This window comes from Heterodontus francisci, chromosome 8 (genome assembly GCF_036365525.1).
Source record: "Heterodontus francisci isolate sHetFra1 chromosome 8, sHetFra1.hap1, whole genome shotgun sequence".
NCBI classification, from domain to species: domain Eukaryota; kingdom Metazoa; phylum Chordata; class Chondrichthyes; order Heterodontiformes; family Heterodontidae; genus Heterodontus; species Heterodontus francisci.
Window position 1 is genome coordinate 62546114 of NC_090378.1, and position 20255 is coordinate 62566368.

The following is a 20255-nucleotide window of genomic DNA, read 5'->3' on the forward strand; positions in this document are numbered from 1 at the left end:
CCCACCTTCTATGTTTCTTGGGTTTGTCGGGGTGATGGACAAAAGGTTTGGGCTTGTAAACAAGCTCATAATCGTCAGCAATCTCAGCTGCCTGTCTGGCTGTTGAAACCTTCTGGTTCTCTACATGGGTTCTTACTAACGGAGGGAGTGAATTTTTAAAATCTTCCAGGAGAATTATTTCCCTAAGGGTTTCATATATGGCTTCATTCTTTAGTGCCCGCAAACAAAGATCAAAGTTAATTTGCTTACCCTCTCAAATTCTATATAAGTCTGCCCAGGCTGTCTCCGGAGGTTCCAAAATTTCTGCCTGTACGTTTTGAGGGACTAACTCAAAAGCAGCGAAAATAGCCTTTTTTGCCATCTCATAATCAACAGAAACCTCTTCAGAAAGCATGGCATGAACTTCATGAGCTCTGCCCATCAACTTGCTTTACGTAAGCAGTGACCAACATCTTTTCAAAAGACATGAAAAATGCCTCGACATCCCTTTTCTCAAATTTCGGGAGGGCTTGCACAATTTAAATAGCTCTCCATGGGGTCCTGTGCTGGAGTCAGTTGTTTCCTCATCAGAATTTTCATCGAGTCAAGGCCACCCTGTATTTTTAGTTCTAGCTTTTTTAATTCGAATACCCTTTCTTGCTCTCTTTCTTCTTTTTCTCTTTCTCTCTCTCTTTCTTTTCTCTCTCCTGCCTCTCTTATCTTTTCTTTTGAAATTGTAGTTCAAGTTTTTTAATTTCTTTTTCCTGTTCAAGCTCACGTTTTTTTGTTTCCAATTCTCTTTCCTGTTCAAGCTGCTTCGTCTGTAACTGAGTTCTAGCTAATTCAGCTGAATTATTGGGCTGGATTTTACCAGCCCCCTATCGTCAGGGTTGTGATGATGGAGCCTGGAAAATATTTCCGGAAGAGGCCCGCCATGTGGGCTGCAACACCGGGAAGGTCCTGCCCCATTTTACCTGTGGCGAGGCTTCGGGGCGCCACCACACCGCCCCCCACCCCACCCCCCCCGCTGCTCGGCAGTGGAGACTTCATTTAAATATTTAAATAAATTTAAATCAATGCATAAACACTTACCTTGACCCAACGGCTGTCCCATGCCGATATTTCGACCAGTGGCCAGAACTCCCACGCCTTCAGATCTCTGTTCAGAGATCCGAGGCATGATACTGGTGAGGAGGGGGGGAGGAGTAAATTTTTCTGGGTGGGAGGGGTGGTGGAGCGGTAAAAACGAACGCAATTGGTTGAGGGGATGGTGGAAAGGGGTTGAAGGTTAAAGGAAAGAAAGTTCGGGGGGAAAGGTCGTTATTTTGGAGGATAGGACAAATAATAAATGCATTATTCATTGGGGGGGTGGGAGAGAGGATTGGAAGTGTAAGTAAAATTTTATTTTAATCTTTTGACAAACCTGTCACTTTAAACATTTCAATGGCCTTGAAGCCCTTTAAAAATGGTGCCAGCGCCCGCGCAGTGGTGCCGGACACCATTGCCGGGGATGGTACACCCGCCCCGTCTATGTCATCAGGGTTGGACGGTCCACCCCCTCCATGCTAATGATCCACCGCGTGAAATATCGCTGCCGCTCCACGGCGCAGTTCTTGCAGGTGCGCCACGCACTTTTTGAAGCTTGCTGCCGAGAACCAGCTTTGGGTTATCCCACATAAAGCCCCCAATTATATGTTACGACCGAGGTGGGAGGAATGCACTGTCTTTCTCTATTTCAACTTCTCCACAGGTCACAACAAATGTTTACCTGATTACCGATATGGCCAATTATATACTCTATTTTTATTTCAGAATAAAATCCAGCAACCAGGTTTCTTTAATAAATAATAAAATTATCAATTTATTATAGAACAAGATGTACTTCATAAAGATACATAGCATTAACACACAGATTGAAATGTAAAAGTTTCCTTCTAACTTAGCTCAACACTCACACACACACCGGTTAAAGACAAAATAAAGAGGTTCTCTCTGCAGAGATAGCTTTTAAAAAAAATATTTTGGCCAAATACTTGCTAATTTGTGAAGGAGAAGGATAAGATATGGAATGTTATCAGTTGTCTTTTTTCTGGCATCCCAAATACGTGTAGACGACTGTCACTGGGATCTTTTTGGAGCAGTTCCCTTCAGGCGGCATCAAGGATTTGTCTGGCAGGCTTTCCAGGAGAAATGCAGCATCAGGGGTTTCAGCTATCACACACTGGATTCTCAGGGTTTCTCAAAGAGGTGGAGAAAAGATAAGCTGGGTGCTTTTCTCAGCAGGCTGCAAACCTAACTGACTCAAAACAATATCCAAACCAAAATCAACTCTTGACCACCTAAATCTTGACATGTCACTTCTCTGTAAATAACCCCCATAGTCAGAATGTACCTGCTGTTTACTTAGCTGAAGACATGTGACTTCCAGTAAGTGTTTTTAAACAAAGTCCCAAAGTCTTCCAGTGACCTTTTTAAAAAAAAATCACTCCTCCAAAGGAATCCATTTCCACAATTTTAAAATGTGAGTACTCACAAAAATATAAAAATGGGAGTACTTTCATAAAACTGTCTTCAAGCTTTGTGCTGTCCTGCACTATAAGTTCTTATGTAGGTTTCTCAATAATAAAAGAATATCAATTTTCTTGACCTTTAATTGTAGAAGCAGATTAGTTTCATTTTTAATGAATCAAACCCATATTGTAAAAATTAATTTAATATGAAGAAAATAGTGTCAATGGAGAGCTAACACTTTTTGTCATTGAAAATTCAAAAAAACTTAGTTGGTCAATGTGTTATTTGTCACACAGAGGGCAGAATATGGGCACTCCTCCTTGGGAATACTAACAGTTTTGAAGTCCATTACTCAACAGCAGTGTGCTGAAACAATTAAGTCACACTTGAAATCTATAGATGTGATATGTCTGCAAGAGATAGTAACTAATGCTAGTGAGTGAAATAGCAGTTTTAAAAAGCACTTGGAAGGTGAGGTGAAACGTTGCCCCTCGCTCATGTTAAAAGCAAAATCTGATGTGGGACTGAGCTATATAGACGATGGAAATTGCCACTTTGTCCAAATATCAGACAACTGCTGGTGTCATATTCAGGACATGAGGAAAGTAATGTTAAAAAAAATTAGAATTTCCAAAAGCATCTTTTTGTTCACCTTTCCACCACAATGTGTTCAGTTTACCAGGTGTCCTTTTTGACGATGACCTTTTCTGAAAGGAGATATGTGGTCTGTGAATTGGGATCATTGGTCAACTGAGTGTAAACAAAAGATGGCAAAATTCTAGATATATTTGAATCTTGATCTTCAATTATTATTCAGAGAGTTACTTGCCTATACTGCATTGAAACTGATCACCACAGGTATTTTTTGGTACACATTGTTCAGATGTTTGACAGGTAACTTCTTCCCAGAGAGATCCAATACATTGGCTACCACCAAATATGGCTGGCCTCTTCAGATTCCTATATCTGGACTTTATCAGAAAGCAAATATGTTAGTTGTCAGTCCTGTTTATACATTGACGATGTACCAGTGATAACCAGTAAATATAGATAATCACATTAATAAGCTTTAAAATTGAGCATTATTTTGCATGTCTCAAAACACATGATGCGTCACTCACCACGTCAATATGAGAACACGAGGAGCATAACAACTATTTTATGAATGTTTAGATCAATATGCATGCATATTCATCCACACAGCTCATACCCATCTCATCAGTTGATATTTTATAGCAATTGTTAATATCAGAGCCAAGCTTGTGAAGATTGCAGACCAACATCCAGTCTCTATCACAGTCAGCTTAGCTCAGTCAGTCTTGCTTGCGAGTCAGAAGATCGTGGTTTCAAGCTCCATTATGGACGTGAGCACATAACCTAAGCTGACACGCCAGTGCAATGCTGAAGGAGTGCAGCTTTGGATGAAACAAATATCATGGGCCTGAATGTCTGTTCAGGTGGGTGTAAAAGGCCATGTGGTACTAGTCAAAGAAAAGAAGGTAATTCTCTCAGTTTCCTAGTCAATCTTCCTCCTTTAACCGACACCACCCAAAAAAATAATTTATCTAGTCAGTTATTCATTAGTGATTTGCAGGACCTTGCTAAACGCAAATGAAACATTGCATTAAGCTGTCTAATAACGGGCACTGCACTTCAAAAGTAATCAATTGGTTATAAAGTGTACTAACAGGTCCTAAGGACATGGAAGGCACTATATAAGTTCAAATTCTTTCTTCGTTACCATTACTGCCCAACTTTCCTCTAAAGGAGTATTTCTCTTTTTTGCTCCATGTAATTACATTCCACCAATCTTGTTATTGGGCTGTTAAGGGGTTTGGGGATCACGATGCACAATTAACCCATGCCCGCTTAAAGGAATGCAAGTTGTATGTAAACTTCATGCTGTTTGCTCATTTCCATGATAGTGCCATGCAACCCAGTGTTAAATGCATCACTGAGTGGCTGCAAACTCAGCAACAGGCCCAAGTCTGTGTGTGGCTAGCAGCAATTAAAGCTAGCCTGCACTTCTTAAAGCCCAGCCTGGACTCTTAAAGGGGCATTAAATTCTTGCAGCAACAGCTCATTTGACTGGTTGGGAAACAATTTAGGGGCAGGAAAGAACCTGAGTAATGCCACAGCAGGCCAGAGAGAGGGCTCATAAGTTCTCTAATGCTGTGCCAAAGGCCTTAGTGCAGGAGGTTAAAAGGATGAGAGAGGTGATCTATCCGCATGGGGCCAGAAGACCCTCCAAACAGACACTGCAAAGGCAGTGGGAGCAGATAGGCACGAAGGTCAATGTGAGAAGTCTGACCCTGAGGACCAGGATACAGTGCCAAAATAAGTTCAATGACCTCATATGAGTAGTCAAGGAAAGTAACTGCATCTTCAAATGCCATATCCTACCAACTCTACCACTAACCTCACACATTGCTCAATGCACCACAGCACTATCACACTCACCCATCAACAATTTCTACAAATCAGGACACATGCCTAACATTCAAATACTCCATCACATCAACATACACCTACCACGGCTGCAAGCCTTACAGCCACATCTCACAGCATCCACATAACTATTCAGCTATGACAGGCACATCACTCAAAAACATTGCAATTAACTCACTGACACACTTTCCTCTCTTTTGCAGGACAAGGTGGCACATAACAGGTGACAGCAGCTGCTAACCGGCAGGGGACAGGCATGGTTGCATGTCCTCACCCCCCAGAAGGAGATGGTGCTCGGCATTATTGACATGGTCTTCACTAAGGCTGTGGCAAGCAATGTAGCTGAAACCATCCAGGATGATGGCATCTTCGTGCCTTATGTACTTTCTCAATCCTCACTTCACCTTCATCCCACTTGTATGATGTACAAGCTACAAATGGTGTCACCATGCACCTCTTGCTTCACACAGAGCTCGGAACCCATCTTTTCCAGTGTGGACGTGGTAGCCAACTGCATGAGAACACTTGCGGACCCAGTCGTGATGCAGCATCTGATGGCTGATGTCTCAACTTCCATTGCAGCATAGGCAGAAGTCACGTGACTGAGTGCTGCAGTAGAAGCTCAGGCTGAGGTCATGAGATTTTTGCTTATTGCTAAGTAAGTCCAGTTTAGTGCCACGCAGGCTCAGACTGCTGCCATCATGGTTGCAGATACCAGTGCTCAAAGGGGCTTGCAGGCTTTCGTAGCAGTCCAGCAATCTGTGCTGCAGCAGGATTGTTGAGGCACTGCTGCAGGGAAGTGTCAATGGCTCCAGGATGAATGAAGCTGCTGTCCTCTCTCAGCATGACAGCATTCATGCTCCTACCACCACCACTCTGCCAGTGCCCCTGCTGTTGCCTGTCAGCCAGCTAGGCCAGACTGCTGATGCCCATGCTGAGGAGGTACAGTCTAAAGCCGGACATTCTAGGCCAAGAGCTGCTTGAGGGCATCCTGTCAGGCCATCTACAGTCTCCCCCAGTGAAATTCAGCAGCCTTCCACCAGCCATGCTGCACTGGGGTAGCACTGTGTAGGAGCACTAGGACAGGCAAAGGTACCTGCCAGGCAGCCATTACAGGAATGCACAAGGGTAAATAGTTGACTTTTGTATGGAATGTTTGATGTTTTATTGGATAATGTTGATATGGGATGGTTATTTTGTCTTTCTTTTATTTCAGGATTTTGGCCTCAAGGACACTGTGATGGTGCATAACAGATGGATGCAAGGTAAGGAAATGTTAAGCAATGGGGATTAATTCAGGGGAACCAGAGTCTGATAAGACACTCATGGAGAGCTTGTCCAGAGTGATGATGTGCCGGTCGCCTCCTCCCTCCTCCTCCTCCTGAGTTGCTCACCAAAGCCGCCAGGTTGCAAAGGACACAGCAGACCACCCACAAATTGGGAGTCAAGCTCTGGTGAGCACTGCAGGACTCCCACAGCCCCGAGCGGTCCAGGTAGTGGAACTGTTGCTTCATCCCCTCAATTGCTCTGTCATCTCAGAATTTCTCAGTCTCTGCAATTGCTAAGCTGGTTATATTTTTACCACTTTTGTTCACATAATCAAGGGCATTCCATGCATGAATTATCATTTTGTCTAGAGATAGTGCTTTACATGTGTTGACATTTAGGCACTTAAGTCTCTCTTGAGCAAAATAAAAGCTCCCTGAGGTCACTAACCCCAAGATTTTCTTTGTTCTTGTGTCTTCCTCTTGACATCCTTCCCTGATGAACACACAAGACTAGCAACCATCCACTTGTGGAGTGAAATAGCATTCTGTCGAGCCAAATATTGATTTCAGTCTGGCAAAGGCTGCCTCAAAGTCTCAGTTACATGTATTCTCATCATTGAGTCATACTTTGTGGGTTCCGAGATGTGCTTTGTTTCTACTGCTGGTGCCATCTAAACTCAACACTATAAGGACTTGAAATAGCTCTCTATTTGTGCACGTGGGTTTTCATGTTTCTTTGTACAGATATACTTCAATTTGGTGTCTGCTAGTCAGTGTAAATTTGCACTAAGATTGGAACGTTACACCATCTTGGCTGTTGTTTTCTGAACTTCTATTGCAGGCCTGCTGTTCACAAAGCCCTTTATCTCCTAATGTAGCTGCCATTTTTCACTGCACCATATAGTACATTGCATTGTGAGAGAAATTGGGAACTAAATTGAGTCGTCCCCAAAAACGGGTGAGGATCACGATGCATAATTACCCTTCACCCATTCAATCTAATGCCGGCAAGATGCCAACTTCATGCTATCTGCTCAATATAATGATTATTGTGTGCATCCAGTGTTAACCATGCTCTTCTTTGCTGCAGGCATCATTTCTTGCTAGAACTACTTAAAGCTAGCCTGTACTTCTTAAAGCTAACTTGCACCTCTTGAAGGGATGATGCATTGTGGCTGCAGGAGGTGCAACAAGCAGCAATGACTGACCATAGGACAGAGTGGGCATCAAGGTTTCCAATGCTGCACTGGAGGTCTTGATGGAAAAGGTGGAAAGGAGGAACGATGTCTAATATCTATGGCGGGTTGGAGGTGGGCAGTGAAGGGTGGGGGTGGTAGGAGGCCCTCAAGGCACATGGTGAGAAGTTAGTGGGAACAGATAGCTGCGGAGGTAAATGACAGTTGTTCAGCCTCGAGGACCTGGATGCAGTGCCACAAGTAGGTTAATGACTTCACATGAATGGTCAATGTCAGCAAATGCATCTCAAATGCCAGATCTTACTGATGAAAGGTCATCAACCTGAAACATTAACTCTGTTTCTCTCTCCACAGATGTTGCCAGACCTGCTGAGCATTTTCAGCATTTTCCCATTTCCTACCAACTGCACCAGTAGCCTCAACCACTGCTCAATATACCACACCCACCCACAATCTCTCTAAATCTCCACTATCTCTCCTCCATGATGAACATTTAAAGAAATATTTTATAATTTTCAATGAATCTGCATTCCACTGGGAAATAAAAACTCTGCAGAAAAGTGATCCATTGTGGCTAACCAAAAGGTTAAGGTTAGTATCAAATTAAAAGAAGAGGCTAATAATATTGCCAAGATTAGTCAGCCTGAGGATTGGAAGAGTTTTAGATACCAGCAAAGAATGATAAAAAATTGATTAAGGGAGAAAATAAAATACAAGAGTAAACTAGTCAGAAATACAAAAACAGAATGTAAGAGCTTCTACAAGTATGTAAAAGGGAAAAGATGAACAAAAGTAAACATGGGTCATTTAGGTGGCTGAGGCAGAAGAAATTTTAATGGGGAATAAGGAAATGGCAGAAACATTAAACAAATATTTTAGATGTAAAATTCAGATCAGTAGCAGTGCCTCCAGTAGTGCTGCTGAAGCCAACCACCCTCCTAGAGGTGGGCACTACACCACCAGCCATTTGCAGCACAGCCCATGCAATGCAACATCTTGAGAAGGATGTTCATGCAGGTGTCCCCTCCGAGTGGCAGTATCAACTGAATATGAGCTATCATGAATTGATGCCTATTTACCAAACCTGAACCACGTAGGTCCATTCAACAAATTTGCAGGCCACTCACTAAATATCAAGTGTTCGGTTGCAAGATGAGGCCTACACTAGCGTTACTTACAGGGCCAGGCACCCAACTTGAAGGTAAGGTGATTTTGAATTACTTCTGCTATTGTCAAAGTATTTTTAAACAGTGACTCCTAGTTCTATATTCTCCCACAAGGGGAAACATCATTTCCACATACACCCTGTCAAAACCCCTCAGAATCTTATATGTATCAATCAAGGCGTCTCTTACTCTTCTAAACTCCAGCGGATGTGAGCCTAGCTTGTCCAACCTTTCCTCATAAGACAACCCACCCATCCCAGGTATTAGTCTAGTAAACCTTCCCTGAACTGCTTCCAATGCATTTACATCCTTCCTTAAATCAGGAGACCAATATTATACATAGTTCGCCAGATGTGGTCTCACCAATGCCCTGCATAACTGAAGCGTAACCTTCCTACTTTTGTATTCAATTCCCCTAGCAATAAATGACAACATTTGATTAGCTTTCCTAATTACTCTATACCAGCCTCTAAGGTACAATGCTTTTATCTGAGGTGGTGGCTGCGAGTGGCAGATCAAGTGATGGGGCCTCTTCATCAGTGGTATGGTGTTGGTCTCTCTATCCTCCTCTGAGTGCTGCCATGGCTGGGAAGACAGTGGAAGTTCTTGGGTGTCTGAAAGCAGAAAATCAGAAGGGGAAGGTTTGGGTGAGGGAAAGAGTGGTGGGATAGAGAGCAAGAGGTCCATACTGACACTAATTTGCAGCTTGCTCATCGTGCAAGGCTGAGGGTATGCAAGGATGAGGGTGTGCTGGGAGTTGAGAAGAAGCCTAAGGCAGGAACACAACATCATCCTGAATATTCTCAGCAATGCCAGATGCGACAGGCTTGTTGTAGCCAGCCCTATGATGCAGAATTCCATTTCCTCTGTAGGATTCAAGAGATGCAGGCATCCTTGTCCCCTGCCGGCTTTGCTCTGCTCCCTTCTATTGCGTGCCACCTTGAGGGAAGAATATCAGTGATTGTGTTGAACTGTTTGGGTGATGTGCCTGCTGAATAGCTGGAGATCTGTGCAGGTAATGAGAAGTTGGGTGTGAGGCTGGCAACATTGGTAGGTGTGTGAGGGCAAAGTGCAGTATCTGGATGTTATGCATGATTCCTGAATGCCAGAGGCTACCTGAGTGTTGGAGGTGTGGTGCATTGAGCCTGGTGTTCCATTTTCCTTGTTTATAATTGCAGCAGCAGTATTCAGCAGCAGTCTCCAGTGCAGCTTCTCTTTAAAAGGGGAAAACTGCCTTTAACAGCAGAAGGCCAGCTGCACCACTTGCTATCAGTGAATGCTGCACGGCTTCCTGCTGAGCACAGAGGTAGCCATGCTGTGGCAGATGCTTGGCCCTATGCTACAATCAGATGGCAGCATGAAATTTGTGTAATGCCTACATCCACCAGAACTGGCATGGACAGGTCATGAATTTTGTCCCTCACACTTGAAGAATGGCACATACTAATTTTAAGCCCTTTGTGCATGCCTTGAAGTACAAGTCACAAAAAAATCAGAAATAGGGGGAAACCAAAGGTCTAATGAGAGTGAGAAACTTAAAAGTAATTAATATTAATAGTCACTTGGTAGTACAAAACTTGGGTAATGCTGAAAAAAGAGACAGACTGTTAAAGCTTTTCATCTTGCACTCATCAGGACAGATGCAAGAATGCCAAATTTCAAAGGGAGCAACAAATTACACTGCATGAGAAAAGGGTGCAGATTGGTCGCATGTTGACTCTGATTGGTCGAAGTGTTGCCATAGAGAGTGCTTTTGTTTCATTCAAAGCTGTGTTTGCTGACAATGCAACCACTGGGTGGTGCAGTACTTCCACATGCGCAAATAAAGGCTCTTCCATTGGAACATCAGTGTCTGCTACATTCAGGCAATTGCCAGGATTAAAGATGGCGCTGCTCAATTTATCACAGGAAATGCTCATGGCTAGATCGTTCTAGCAAACTAAACTTACATAAAGTTGGATGGAAGCCCCTTAATATGCTATGTAGTTATAGGATACCAACAGTAATCCTCAGATCCATTTAATATTACAGTAATCCTATTAAATACAAAAGGAATTTTCTGATTGAATTTCCATTGGAAGATAGTGAATTGGCATCCCAATCGATGGAAAAGAAAATTGGGCAGTGTATAAAATGTGCTGCCAATTCATTGTTATGATTTGTTTATATGACTGACCAGGACTGATTTCACCTGAATGCAGCTACTAGCTCCTGCCTCACTGGCAGCTCTGCCCCCTTGGCAACTCGCTTTCTCCCCCTCCTCCCCCTCAGCCACTCACTCCAGACCTCGCTGCTCCCCCCTCCCCTACTTCCCTGGCCGATTGTTCCCCACTTGCACCACCCTGCTCTCCAGTCACTCCCAGCACCCCCCCCCCCCACCCAAGTGCTAGTTCTAGACCGCACCGCTTCCCTCCACGAATATGCAATGACATTGGTGCTACGTGATGATGTTATCCTGCGCATGCGCCACTTAGTCCTGGCATAATGTAACTGCGCATGTGCGCAGTTTGACTCACTCTAATGATGTCAATGGGCAACTGCGTTGTCAGGAGTCACTTTGTTAATTCAAAAAAGGTGCAACGCCTGGACGTGTTCCTTTTTGCTGCAGAGGACAGGTCCTTGTGTATGAATATAGGTAGCTTCTAACAAGTGCAAGCGAGCCACATTGCGAGATAATCTTAAATTGGTTCTTAGTGTAATTCTTAGCACACTCAGTCACAGCTGGCCCCATAATGCAGGGCACTGCCTCTTCCAGAGGGCTCAAGTGATGCAGGTGTGTCGGCCCCCCAGACTGGTTCTGCGCTGCTCCCTCCTGTTATGGGCTGCCTTGTCCTGCAAGAGAGAGGGAGGAATGTCAGTGAATGTTTTCAATGTGTTTGAGTGATGTGTCTGCCATAGCTAGAGGCATGTGGAACCAACGAGAGATGAATGTGAGGCTAGCATTATTTGTATGTATATGAGGATGAGAAAGACTATCTGACTGTTAGGCATGAGTGCTGATTGCTAGAGATTGCTGAGGGTGGTGATGGCGATGGTGGTGAGGTGCTTTGAGAAGTGAGAAGCTTATGGTGCAATAGGTAGAAGATGTCATGTGAAGATGCATCCCTTGACCATGTCCACATGTGTGAGATCATTGAATTTCTTCTGGCATTGCAGTCAGCTGATCAGAGCCAGACTGCAGGAATTGAACTCCCTGGCCACCTGCTCCCATTCCCTTCCCAGGGTGTGTTTTGAGGACCTCCTGGCCCCCTGCAGAAATACAGCATCTTACTTCCTTCCCACTTGCTGAAGTAATGCCTCCATCACTACATTTGAAACCCTGGGAATGCTCTCTCTTTCATGTTGCTCTGTTTATTGTGCTTTTCTTTCTATTCAAGTCTTCCACAGCCAATGTGCAGCAGCTTCTATATAATGAGTGCAGCGGCCCTTTACAAGGGGCAGGCTGCCTTTAAGAGGTGCAGGTTAGACATGCATTGTGCTAGCCACAAATGCTGCTTGATCCCCGGTTGAGTATGCAGCCAATCAGTGACATGCTTCATGGTGGGCTGCATGCTGAAATCACTGAAATGAGAAGGCAGCATGAAGTTGTGTTGTATGCCTTGACACAATCAGGCATGGTTCATCTCACTCCATGATACTCACACCCAAAAACAGGCCTTAACAAACTTTCCTCCCTAAGTTTCTAAATTGATAGAAGGAAATTATGATTTGACAAATTAACTCCTCTTAAGCAGAGCTACAATGGATTCATTGTTAAACATGTGGCTGTGGTTTTCAGGCCCACATGAATACTGATAGCATAGCAAGAATCATAGAATAGTTACAGCAAAGAAGGAGGCCATTTGGCCCATCATGTCCATGATGGCACTCTGCAAGAGAATGCACCTAGTGCCACTCACCCACCTTTTCCCTGTAGCTCTGCAAATCTTTTCTCTTCAGATAACTATCTAATTCCCTTTTGAAAGCCACGATTGAATCTGCCTCCATCACACTTTCAGGCAGTGGATTCCAGATCCTAACCACATAAAAATGTTATCCCACATATCGCCATTGTTTCTTTTCAAATTACCTTAAATTGGTGCCCTCTGGTTCTCGATCCCTCCACCAACGGGAACAATTTCTCTCTATCTACTCTGTCCAAACCCCTCATCATTTTGAACACCTCTATCAAATCTCCTCTTAATTTTCTCTTCTCCAAGGAGAACAGGCCCAGCTTCTCCAATCTATCTAGGTAATTGGAGTTTCTCATCTCTGGAAACATTCACATGAATCTTTTCTGTACCCTCTCTAATGCCTTCACATCCTTCCTAAAATGTGGTACCCAAAACTGGACACAATGCTCCAGTTGAGGCCAAACCAGTGTTCATACTGGTTTGTCATAACGTCATTGTTTTTGTACTCTATGCCAATATTTAGAAAGCCCAGGATCCAATATGCTTTATTAACTTCTTTCTCAACTTGCCCTGCAACCTTCAATGATTTGTGCACATATACCCCCAGGTCCCTCTGCTCCTGCACGCCCTTTAGAATTATATCCCTTATTTTATATTGCCTCGCCTCGTTCTTCCTACCAAAATGAATCACTTCACATTTCTCTACATTAAATTTCATCGACAACTGGTCTGCCCATTCTGTCAGCTGATCTATATCCTTTTGAAGTTTATCAATGTCCATCTCACAGTTCACAATACTTCCAAGTTTTGTGTTATCTGCAAATTTTGAAATTGTGTCCTGTACACCCAAGTCTAGATCATTACTATATATCAAGAAAAGCATGGGTCCCAATACCAACCCCTGTGGAACTCCACTATATACCTTTCTCCAGTTCGAAAATCAACCGTTCACCCCTACTCTCTGTTTCCTGTCACTCAGTCAATTTCAAATCCATGCTGCTACTGTCCCTTTTATTCCATGGGCTCTAATTTTGCTGTAAAGCCTATTATGTGGAACTTTATCAATTGCATTTTCAAAGTCCATGTACGCCACATCAATCACATTATCCTCTTCAACCCTCTGTGTTATCTTATCAAAAAAAACTCCAGCAAGTTAGTTAAACATGATTTGCCCTTAACAAATCCATGCTGGCTTTCCTTAACTAATCCACATTTGTCTAAGTGACTGCTAATTTTGTCCCGAATTACCGTTTCTAAAAGGTTTCCACTACTGAGCTAAACTGACCTGTCTATAGTTATTGGGCTTATTCTCACATCCTTTTTTGAACAAGGGTATAGCAATTGCAATTTTTGAGTCCTCTGGCATCACCCCTGTATCTAAGAAAGATTGGAATATTATGGTCAATGTCTCTGTAATTTCCACCCTTACGTCTCTCAGTATCCTTGGATGCATCTCATCTGGTCCTGGTGACTTATCAACTTTAAGTACAACCAACCTATCAAACACCTCCTCTTGATCAAATTTTGGCCCATCCAGTGTCTCAACTATCTCCCCTTTCATTATGACTTGAGCATCATCTTTTTCCTTGGTAAAGACAGGTGCAAAGCATTAATTTAGTACTTCAGCCATGCCTCCTGCCTCCATGAATAAATCCTCTTTTAGGTCCCTAATCAGGCCCACTCCTCCTTTTACTATTTTTATGCCTATGGAGGACTTTTGGGTTCCATTTTATGTTAACTGCCAGTCGCTTCTCATGCATTCCCTTTGCTTCTCTTATTTGTTTTTTCACTTCCCCTCTGAACCTTCCATATTCAGCCTGGTTCTCAATTATATTATCCTGACATATGCACCCTTTTTCTGCTTCATCTTACTCTCTATTTCTTTCATCATCCAGAGAGCTCTGGATTTGTTTGCCATATATTTTCCTCTCATGGGAATGCACCTTGACTGTATCTGAACTATCTCCACTTTAAAGGCAGCCCATTGTTTCATTATAATTTTGCCTTCCAATCTTTGATTCCAATTTACCTGACCCAGATCTGTTCTCACCCTATTGAAGTTGACCCTCCCCCAATTAATTATTTTCAGGCTGGGATTGTTCCTTGTCATTTTCCACAGCCAACCTAAACCTTAAGATACTATGATCACTGTCCATAAATATTCCCCTACTGACACTTTGAATATTTTGAGTTTTTGAATATTTTTAAGGAAGAGGTAGATAGATTCTTGATAAGCAAGGGGGTGAAAGGTTATCAGGGGTAGGTGGAAATGTGGAGTGATCAGTTCAGCCATGAACTTATTGAATGGCAGAGCAGGCTCAAGAGACTGAGTGGCCTACTCCTACTCATAATTCGTATGTTTGTATGTTCGTATGACACTTGATCCACTTAACCCACCTCAATCCCCAGAACCAGATCCAGTAGTGCCTGTGTCCTCACTGGACTGGAAACATACTGATGTAGAACATTCTCCTGACCACACTCTAGAAACCCTTGCCCCCTCTGCCCTTTACTCTATCACTATCCCAGTCTATATTAGGATAATTAAAGTCCCCCATTATAATTACTCTATAATTCTTGCACCTCTCTGTAATTTCCTTGCAAATTTGATCCTCTATATATTTCCCACTAGTTAGTAGCCTATAGAATACAACCAGCAATGCAATGGTACCTCTATTGTTTCTTAGCTCTGACCAAATTGATTCTGTCCTTCACCCCTCTAGGACATCCTCTCTCTTCAGCACTATAATGTTCTCCTTAATCCATACTGCTACCCCTTTTCCTTATTTTCGTTCCCTATCTTTCCTGAACACCTTGTATCCAGGAATATTTAGTACCCGGTCCTGCCCTTTTTGAGCCAGGACTCCATTATCACCATGACATCATACTTCCATGTGGCTATCTGCACTTGCATCTCACTCCGTGTATTCACATACATGCACAGTAACCCTAATTTAGACCTTATTAGATTCCTTCTTACTCTGATCCTGCCTACCTAATACTTCACTATTCCTTACTTTAGTGCTTTCTGTCTATCCCAATTTTCTGTGCACCTTGATTTTCCTCTCTAATATTATCTCCTGGTTTCCACACCCCTGTCAAGTTAATTTAAATCCTTCCCAACAGCACAAGCAAATGACCCCGCAAGGACATTTGTCCCAACTCTGTTAAGTGCAACCCGTCCAGCCTGTACAGGTACCTTCTCCTCCACAACTGGTCCCAATGTCCCAGGAATCTAAAGTCCTCACTCCTGCTCCATCTCTCCAGCTGTGCATTCATCTGCTCGATCCACCTATTTCTATGCTCAATTGCGCATGGTACCAGAAATAATCCGGAGATTACTCTCTTTGAGGACCTGCTTGCTAGTTTCTTTCCTAGCTACCGAAACTCTGCCTGCAGGAACTCATTCCTCTTTGTACATATATTATTGGTATCGATATGGACCACAACCTCAGGCTGTTCACCCTTCCCCCTCAGAGTGCTCTGCAGCCGCTCAGTGACATCTTTGACTCTGGCACCAGGGAGGCAACATACCATCCTGGATTCACATCTGCAGCCGCAGAAACCCCTGTCTGTTCCCCTGAGTATCGAATCCCCTATCACTATTGCTTTTCAATCTTCCTCCTGCCCTTGTACAGCTAAGCCAGCTGTGGTGCCGTGGACCCCAGAGGAGCCATCACTCTCACCAGTAATCAGAATGGAATACTGATTGGAGAGTGAGATGCACTCAGGGAACTTCTGCACTACCTGCCTGGTCTTCCTTGACAGCCAGGCATCACCCATTCCCTCACTGCCTGAATATCCTTAAACTACGGGGTGACCAAAATCTATCAACGTGCTATCCATGAAACTCTCAGCTTCATGGATGAACCGCAGCAACACCAGCTGCTGCTCAAGTTCTGAAACCTGGAGCTCAAGCTGCTGCAGCTGATGTCACTTCCTGCACATGTGGTTATCCAAGACACAAGAAGCATCCTGGAATTCTCACACCAGGAATTCCATGGGACTGAGCTGCCCAGACATGCCTCTATTTATTAGACTATTACATTTACAATTTAAGTAACTAAAGATTCACCAGCTATTCAGCAATCAGTTTCTTCTCTTGTACTGATGTCACTTTGCTTTATAGGGAGGTTAACTGAAATGTTTTACTTAACTCTTATTATCCGAATACCTTAGATCTTAATTTATTCAAAATTTCAGAACCTTTATTGTCACTATCCTTTGCTATTTAATTTTAACTTTATTCCCTAGATTTGATTAAATTATTGAAAACTGATGGTAAATTATCAAATTGCCATTAGTTGTATGCTAATTAATTATTCAGACTTACTATAAAGTTGATTAATTTAAATAAAATTATATTAGAATAAAAAGTCAAAGCTTACCAGTGTACTCACTCTATGTGACTCCTTGTCCTGTGATGCCACTTCATAATATGTCTCCACTTCTTGCCGCTGTTTCTCTCTCCTGCTGTGCTTTGCTGCTCTGCCACTGCCGGTGTTTCCGCACTGTTTATGAAGGTTCAGTGGTGGCTGGCCAATTAAGACTAATGAGCCGTGACTTCGACCAATTGCATGGTCAGAGTCGGGCCTGCTTTCCTGATGCCTCCCTCCAGGTGCCAATACAGGCTGTCAGGGAGAGGAGGGATATCTTGATCCCAAGGGAAAGGAAACCAAGCAGGCCTGGCTCCAGATCGCTGAGGAGGTCAGCAGCCACAGTGTTACTCCGCACACATGGATATAGTGCCACAAGCGGCTCAATGACCTTATCTGGGCTGTGAAAGTAAGTATCATTTAATCCCTTCACACTCTTAAGCCTTGCATCTGTCAAAGTAGGATGTTGCTTTGGGATGAGAGCAATCTAGTACTTAAACGTTGGGCAAAGAGACAAGGGATGCAATATTTCTGTCAGTGGCCTTTCACTATGGCCCTGAAAGTAAGCCCCACATCATATTTGAATCACATGAGATCTCTGGGAAGGGAACACATGCATGGCTTTGTGCCCCCATCACTGGCAACTACACAGCCTATCTGTTGGGATTGATGTCGCTAGGGATCCAACATCTTCCTTCCCTCTGTCTGCAGGAGAAGATGCCAGAGGCTATGCGTTCCCAAGCGGTCCATGGAGAAGTCCATCAAAACCTTGACCTCGGCATTGTCTCTGACTGGTGCATAAGTGACGTCCTCCATTGAGAGGCTGGCGAAATTGATGGAGAGCCTCATCCCCAGCAGAGCACTCAGTGTTTGCCGGATATTCGTGCAGTCCTCCCTCCATATCCTGGTCCTGACCATGTGTGCAATGTGCAGTATAATGTACATAAGCTGTTGCTGGGTAGATTATGCATATAGACCTTAAGCATCATCACAGGATGTGATGTCATGAGTCTGTACCTTGTGCTGCTCAGTGTTCATGTAGGTACCCTAGTGAGAAGACCCCTGTAAATAAACTCCTTATACTTTGACCCAGAGTCTACTTTCCTCATTCAATACTAATAGCACACTGACAAGATAGTACATGGTGGCAGTGGTAAAAATGACTTTTCCAGCATAAGAAAACAGAAGCGATCAAAGACTTCAAAGAAACATGGAAAAATCAGTACCACTACCAGAAAGCTTCGAGCAAGCAGCGAGGCCCAATCAGGCCAAAGCGTGGCTGAAATGGATTCAAAGATTCGACAGGTACCGTTCCGTGTCAGGTTTAACGGCATGATCAGACATAGAACAGGTCAATGTTTTGCTTTACGCCATGGGAGACAGTGCGGATGACATTCTGACTACCCTGGGGATTGACGAAAAAGAAAACCTGTATGGCGAAGTGATTAAAGCATTAGAAGGATACTTTCAGATCAGGAGAAATGTAATCGTGGAGAGAACTAAGCAACCAGAAAGTCGGTGAAAGTTTTGATTTGTTTATTAATGATCTGTATAAAGTAGTGAAGGATTGTGGCTACAGGAGTCTGCGAGAGGAACTGATTCGGCATAGAATAGTAGTCGGGGTTATAGATGAAGTGCTGTCAGACCAGCTTCAGTAGAAAGAAGATTTGACTTTGAATAAAGCCATTTTATTGAGCAGGCAGGCAGAAGTATGGAAAAGTAATCGACTGCTAGTTCAGGGGGATTGGAAGAGTCCAGTCTCGAAAATTCTGGAATCAGTCGGGTCCGTTCAGAAGGCAGAGAGTAATGGCACCAGAAAGCCTGAGAAGTAGGAAAGACACCTACAGGCAGCAATGCTGAATTGCAGCAGGTGTGGCCAGGAGCGGCACCAGCGGGAAGATTGCCCAGCCCGGGAAGCTGAATGTTTCTGGGAGAAAGGGCCACTTTCAGCAGGTCTGTTGTAGCAGAAAACAAATGCTGCAGGTAGGTAAAAAGGTAGAGGAAATAAAAAAGTGTCAAACAATTAATACTCCATAGGAGAAGTGTAGGGATAAAACGAAGATTGCTGGGAAGCAGAAATTTTTGTGGGAGAAAATAAAACCACATTCAAATTAGATACAGGAGCAGCAGTTTCTGTCCTGGCACACCTTGGCTGAGGAAAGAAAGGTTCAGGAAAACCAACAAAAAATTATACGAGCCAGGAGGGATTCAGTTAAAAGTTGTGGGAGAAATACAGACAACCTTAACACACAGAAACAACACCCTTTTGGAAGATCCAATTCAAGAGTGAACCACACAATAAATGGAAAAGTCCTGGGGAAAATTGATGTACAGAGAGATTTGGGTGTTCAGGTCCATTGTTCCCTGAAGGTGGCAACGCAGGTCAATAGAGTGGTCAAGAAGGCATACGGCATGCTTTCCTTCATCGGACGGGGTATTGAGTACAAGAGTTGGCAGGTCATGTTACAGTTGTATAAGACTTTGGTTCGGCCACATTTGGAATACTGCGTGCAGTTCTGGTTGCCACATTACCAAAAGGATGTAGATGCTTTGGAGAGGGTGCAGAGGAGGTTCACCAGGATGTTGCCTGGTATGGAGGGCGCTAGCTATGAAAAGAGGTTGAGTAGATTAGGATTATTTTCATTAGAAAGACGGAGGTTGAGGGGGGACCTGATTGAGGTGTACAAAATCATGAGAGGTATAGACAGGGTGGATAGCAAGAAGCTTTTTCCCAGAGTGGGGGATTCAATTACTAGGGGTCACGAGTTCAAAGTGAGAGGGGAAAAGTTTAGGGGGATATGCGTGGAAAGTTCTTTACGCAGAGGGTGGTGGGTGCCTGGAACGCGTTGCCAGCGGAGGTGGTCGACGCGGGCACCATAGCGTCTTTTAAGATGTATCTAGACAGATACATGAATGGGCAGGAAGCAAAGAGATACAGACCCTTAGAAGACAGGCGACAGGTTTAGATAGAGGATCTGGATCAGCGCAGGCTTGGAGGGCCAAAGGGCCTGTTCCTGTGCTGTAATTTTCTTTGTTCTTTGTTCTTTGTTCATCTCGGAAACCCTTTATGTTATTAGGAACCAAGCCGCTTTGCACCTTAGCAAAAAAGTGTGCCCAGCCTTACAGCTATTGTGCATGGTGGAAGAGATCAAGGGACAGGAAAGACAGCTCAACAATTTTAGAGTGGAGTTCCCCAAACTATTCGAGGGCTTAGAGAAATTAAAAACGGAGTACCATATTACCCTCAAAAAAGAGGCAGAACCAGTACGTTTGTTCACACTGAAAAAGGTCCCACACCAACTCCTAGAAAAGGTGAAGAAGGAAATTGATGTCATGCTAAACCAAGCAGTTATCTCTGCAGTGACAAAATCCACTAGGTGGTGTTCTGGGATGGTCCCAGTAAGGAAACTAAATGGGT

The 20255-nt window shown here is 43.6% G+C and overlaps 1 protein-coding gene across 2 annotated transcripts in view; it reads right to left on the reverse strand.

The window, feature by feature from the left end:
* Positions 1-20255, reverse strand: part of c8a (complement component 8, alpha polypeptide) — a 119458-nt gene that overhangs the window by 52801 nt on the left and 46402 nt on the right. For both annotated transcript variants that reach the window (XM_068037227.1, XM_068037226.1), the window contains exon 3: positions 3320-3461. In XM_068037227.1, coding sequence (XP_067893328.1) covers positions 3320-3461 — 142 coding nt within the window. The remainder of the gene's footprint in view (positions 1-3319; positions 3462-20255) is intronic.